This window comes from Microtus oregoni, unplaced genomic scaffold (assembly GCF_018167655.1).
Source record: "Microtus oregoni isolate MIOR12 unplaced genomic scaffold, Mior012 000059F_ref0000304, whole genome shotgun sequence".
In the NCBI taxonomy this organism is placed as follows: Eukaryota; Metazoa; Chordata; class Mammalia; order Rodentia; family Cricetidae; genus Microtus; species Microtus oregoni.
Window position 1 is genome coordinate 8,811,773 of NW_024543835.1, and position 5,446 is coordinate 8,817,218.

Below are 5,446 nucleotides of genomic sequence, written 5' to 3' on the forward strand. Positions count from 1 at the left end.
TCTTGCCTGTCACGAGTAGTAAAGGGTTGGGGGGATTTACTTCACATTGGAACCTCATTTCCTTTCCTCCTTTCTTCCCATTTTATCTATCCACTGAGCCTCCACAGCAATTTCCCCATCCACTCCTCCTCTGTTTCTGTTCAGAAACAGGCAGGCCTACAATGGTTATCAACAAAGCATGGCATATCATGTTGCCTTCAGACTATGCACCTCCCCTTCTATTAAGGCTGGGCAAGGCAATCCAGTATGAGGAATAGGTTCCCAAGAGCTATTCAAAGCCTGAGGGACATCCCCTGTTCCCATTGTTAGGATTCACATAAGTAGACCAAGCTACACAACTGTCACAAATATGTAGAGGGCCTAAGTCAGTCCCATGCAGTTTCCCTGATGTTGTTTCAGAATTTGTGAGGTCCTATGAGCCCAAGTTAGTTTTTATGTGGTTTGTCTTGTGATGTCCTTGACCCCTTTTATTTTTCTGTGGTATTTATTATAATTTATTGTCTAACACGTTTTGAGTAATGAAATCCAAGTTTATTTCAGTTACAAGCATTACAAGAAAAAGCAAAATACAACCAATTTGAATTAGCCTTGTCATGTATGTTTCACCATCAACCAATTCTATATTTTCAGGAAAGTTATTGTTCCAATGCCACATTAACATTTTAAAGATATACCAGTTTTTTTAATCGCCATTAATAGCCAAACTCTTGGTCTTAAACATGAGAAACACCAATACGTATGTCAGGCACAATGTTAAGAAGCAGATTATGAAGCAAGCTAATCCTTGATTCAAGGAACATTTACAAAATAGCAAAGAAAAAATACATATATTTTCTCATGTATTGCAGAAAGATAAGATACAAACTTTATTATTTCTAGCCCAAATTACATTTCATTATTTAGAAGACTGACTACTCTTCAGCACAATAAAAACTATATCTCAAATCCAACTAAATGTGGGAGGAGCTGTGAGCCATGCACTTGCGATGATGAGCCCTAACTTCCCTGATATCACTGTTATCAACAGCATTGCCAGGCACAGCTGTAAATCGCCGTGCAGCTCTATTAGCCTCATCAAGCATAGCCTCCTCATACATACTAGGGAAGAAACTGGGGAAAGTATTATTGATCTTAGCTAAAACTTCCAGGACTTTCATCTTGGTGGTTTCAGCATAGGCTCTGGGACCCCACCTGAACTCATAGCGTGGGGGGTCACTGCCAAGAACTTGGCGGTATATCACATAATTTTCCTTCACCAAATCTTTGGTGATGAACTCCCAGGGCTCCCCAAAAATTACATGACTCTTCCCAGGATAAATCCCCACTACTTTCAGGAATTCCGAAACATCTTCCTCAGTGGCACGGTTCCCCTTCATGAAGATCACACCCAGGAGGGTCATCAGGAGCCCTGTCTTGGGCAACCCAGTACTGTTACTCAGACTTCCCTCGGTGGAGAGACCCAGCTTGCTCACAAGCATATATGACTGAGAACTGGGATCTACTTCTTTCAACTCAAGGCCAAAGACCAACTCCAGGCGCACAGAGATTCTCCTGAGGATCTCAGAGAAGTGCACCTTGTACTTCCTGCTGATCTTCCTAAGCATATCTGCCTGTGTGAAGGCCTTTTTCACCTTAAATTTCTCCAGCATGAACTCTATCAATACATTGGCCTTCCTGGTCAGAGGATCTCTGCGTGCACTCAGAATGGCAGCTGCTATCTTGGAGGCATGAGCATGTCTGTCGTCATCTGCAACAGAATCCTCGGTACCAGCACCAGCACCAGAACCCTCAGCACTGACAGCACTTGTCTCATCAGCACTTGCAACAGAACCCTCAGCACCAACATCATAGATTGAGCGGGACACATCTAACTCAGGAGAGCCGTGGGGCATGGCCTCCTGAGACCCCTGAGGAGTGCAGCCTTCAGGGGAGCTGGGGTCATCCCCCTGGCCAAGAGGGGGCGATGTTGCTTCCTCCTCTGCAGCAGACTGAGCACCCTGGAGATTCTGCCTCTCTCCCCGAGTCTGCTGCCTTTTGGCCCGGGAGCGGCCCTTGCTCTTGTTGCCCCTAGGCATGATGAGTTGTCTCACAGTCAGCAGGCAGGAGTGCTGTAAAGACAGGTATCTGGAGGGAATAGAATAACACTATGAATGCCATACCATCACTGGGTACTGAGAGACTTCTCTTTAATAAGTGAATGCCACCTCCGTTCCTTTTCTCAGTACATCTTTTTGGGTACTCACGGTGTTCGGATTTTTATGGTTATAATCCACTTCCTAAGAAACCTGTGGAGGAAATCAGATTGTGTTAGGGCACTGCATTGCATCCCAGGTTATATCTTATTAGTGAGAGAAAAGCATTTTCGTTAGAGCCCCATTTGAAAGATTTCAGGATCCTTTTTATATTCAGAACCCTCGTGTGCATTTTTAATTAAGTCTGGATCCCCACTTTTCCCTGCCTCTCTAAACTTAACACCACAACCTTCACTAATAACACACAGGAAGAAATTAAGTTAAGCTTTGCCACTTATGCCTGATGCTATTCAGCTGACGGGTAACATGCGTATACCTTTGCGAAGCCTGCCCCACCCCGTTTCTTTCCCAGATCTCCTCAGCGTGAACATCCTAAAACATGCTACATAATTCTCCCATCTCCGTGTTCTCTGAAGGACAAAGTGAGATGGCATCACAGTCTTTAGGCCTGCCTGACCCACCTAAGCCACCATACATACTCTATGTATACCCCATGCAGCATGGGTCAATCTTACTAATTTTCATAACTGGCCTCCCTCCTTATAAATCTATAACTTCTATATTTCCTCTTTTGTCCCTTAGTCCTCCATTATCTTAATGCAGCTTTCCTTCTCTGAGAGACACAAGAAAAAGTTACCGGTATCTTGGCCTAAGGGCCATATCTGGAACTTCGGAAACCAGAGCAGAAGCAGGCCTGTGTGGCTGGCTTCATTTTCATGGCCAAGGGTGGACTATTTTTTTAGGAGATTCACAAAAAGATTCTGGCTGTCTTAGTTTTAACTCAGGAGCCCCCAATTGTAACACCCTACAACACCAGGGGAGTTTCTTTTACCTGACAGGAGATGCCTTCACACCAAGTTGACCAAGGCCTATACCGACAGGACAATTAATCGGAAGTTAAGGCCCTCCTCTTCCCTCTCTCTGTCCCGCTCTGCTCCTTGTTCTCATTAAAATAACTCCATAGGAGGAAGTGCTCTTGTCATTTTTTGTTCCGGGAAAAGGGGAAGTCCCCAGATAAATAGGTTCATGTTGACTTTGCCTGGGGCTGGAATGTCTTGCTGTGAGTCAGTAAGCATTCCAGACAAAATTCTGACGTCCACGAGAATACTGTGAAGAAAGTAATTTGGAGCATAGGATTCTTGTTCATAACTTCACCATAAAGCATTGAAAGGGCTCTATTATGCCTGTTATTTTGTACTTGGAACCCTGAATATTTACTGTGATTCATCATCCCCTCCCACTTCTGCATTCTGCAACCCCCTAGCTAGCTATTTACTACCTCCTATCTGTTGCATTAAGGTGAACCCAAAGAAAAACATGTAGTTATCCTCCTGGATATTGGAAGTAGACAAGATTGCCAGGCAAAAATTGGGAGCTTGGGGGTGGGTTGGGATGGGGGTAAGGGGAGATGGGGAGAGAGAAGGGAGAAGGGGAGGATGGGGAGAACTTGGGGGAAAAGGATGATTGGGATAAAGGAAAGGTGGATAGGGGAGCACGGAAGCACAATTTTTAGTTAAGGGAGCCACCTTAGGGTTGGCAAGAGACTTGAACCTAGAGTGGCTCCCAGGAGCCCAAGGCAGTGTCCCCAGTTAGTTCCCTGGGCAGCTGAGGATAGGGAACCTGAAATGACCCTATCCTATAGCAATACTGACGAATAACTTGCATATCATCATAGAACCTTCATCTGGTGATGGATGGAGATAGAGACAGAGACCCACATTGGAGCACTGGACTGAGCTCCCAAGGTCCGAATGAGGAGCAGAAGAAGGGAGAACATGAGCTAGGTCTTAATAATAAATGTGCAGAGTTATATATGGGAGAAAATGTAGAGAGATCAGATAGACAAAGCAGCAATCCACAGCCACCTTTTTTGGCTGGGAAGATGAGTAGTTAAGGTTGCTGTGGTTTGCTGCTTCGTCTATCTGATCTCCCGACATTTTCTCCTATATATAACTCTGGGCTTTTATTATTAAGATGTATTACAACACGTGCAACATCTCTCAATTCTCCTTTCTTCTTAGCCTTCCCCCTTTGCTTCCATTTTTCCTCCTCTCCCATTCCCCCACAGCCTTTCTCAACCCTCACCTCTATACTTTCTTTTCCTCTACTCTTTTATCTTTGGTTATTCTCTTTCTGTGTATCTCAAATTGCCCTAGACTTAATGAGCTTTTGTGACTTTCCTGCCTCATTGTCCCCATATGCCATCATACCTTCATACCTGGTGTCTTTCTTTTTTTCTGATTAAAGGTTACATCTTTTGTTTATGTTTGTGGTGACCCAATCTCGCTGTGTTGCTCAGGCTGCCCTGGAAACCTTAGGTAGCTTAGAGTGGCCTAGCTTTAACAATCAAACTGCCTGTTTCTTGAAGACTGGAATTACAGGCCTGTGCCACCTTGCTAGAAGTAAGTTAATTCTTATTTTGGTTATTTGAAGATACTTTGCTTGTATCTTTTTGAGCTTTTTTGCTTGTACCTTTTTTTCAGACTGATGATTTTAATCCTTGGGACTGTTTTCAAGAAGTTCAGGTGTGCATTTTCTGCTTGTTAGTTTATCTATCCTTGAGTCACAGTAGGAAGCACAGGAGACTATCAGGTACTATGTAATTCAAGGTGTAGAGGGAACTCCTTAATAGTTAGATCTAATCCTCTGATGACAGATATAAGAATATGTTCAAAACGTTTAGCAGTGGATTCCTACTGGATTCAGATGTAACTTAAAAATATACGGTCCTCAGCCAGACTGTGGTGGCACATACTATTAATCCCAGCACTCGGGAGGCAGAGGCAGGTGGATCTCTGTGAGTTCAAGACCAGCCTGGTTAGAGACCAGACTGGTCTACAAGAGCTAGTTCCAGGACAGGGACCAAAGATACACAGAGAAACCCTGTCTCAAAAATAAAATAAAATAAAATAAAATAGAATAAAATAAAATTACCTGGTCCTCTATATTACACATTGAAGAAAATGAGTCAAATTTAAAATTTCCTACAGCCAATGTTTTCTTCAACCTGCCTCCTTTCAGGGTGTATTCAAACAGAGGTTCTAGGTCTATACAGACATAGGGTCCTTGCTCTTACTGCTAATACTATTTTTATTTGTCTCATTATTCCAAGTAGATTTCAGTCATGGAAAACCACAGACTGAGTTTGGTTTTAAATATCAGAGCAATGTATAAGGCAACCGATTTGCAATTAA

The 5,446-nt window shown here is 43.4% G+C and overlaps 1 protein-coding gene across 1 annotated transcript; it reads right to left on the bottom strand.

The window, feature by feature from the left end:
• Positions 1–950: 950 nt before the first annotated feature.
• On the bottom strand, positions 951–2,075 carry LOC121438989 (melanoma-associated antigen B2-like). Its single transcript, XM_041639488.1, has 2 exons — positions 1,805–2,075; positions 951–1,747 (listed from the first exon to the last, which is right to left on the bottom strand). Exons 1-2 carry the CDS (start codon positions 2,073–2,075, stop codon positions 951–953), a joined length of 1,068 nt encoding a protein of 355 aa, XP_041495422.1.
• Positions 2,076–5,446: the final 3,371 nt, after the last annotated feature.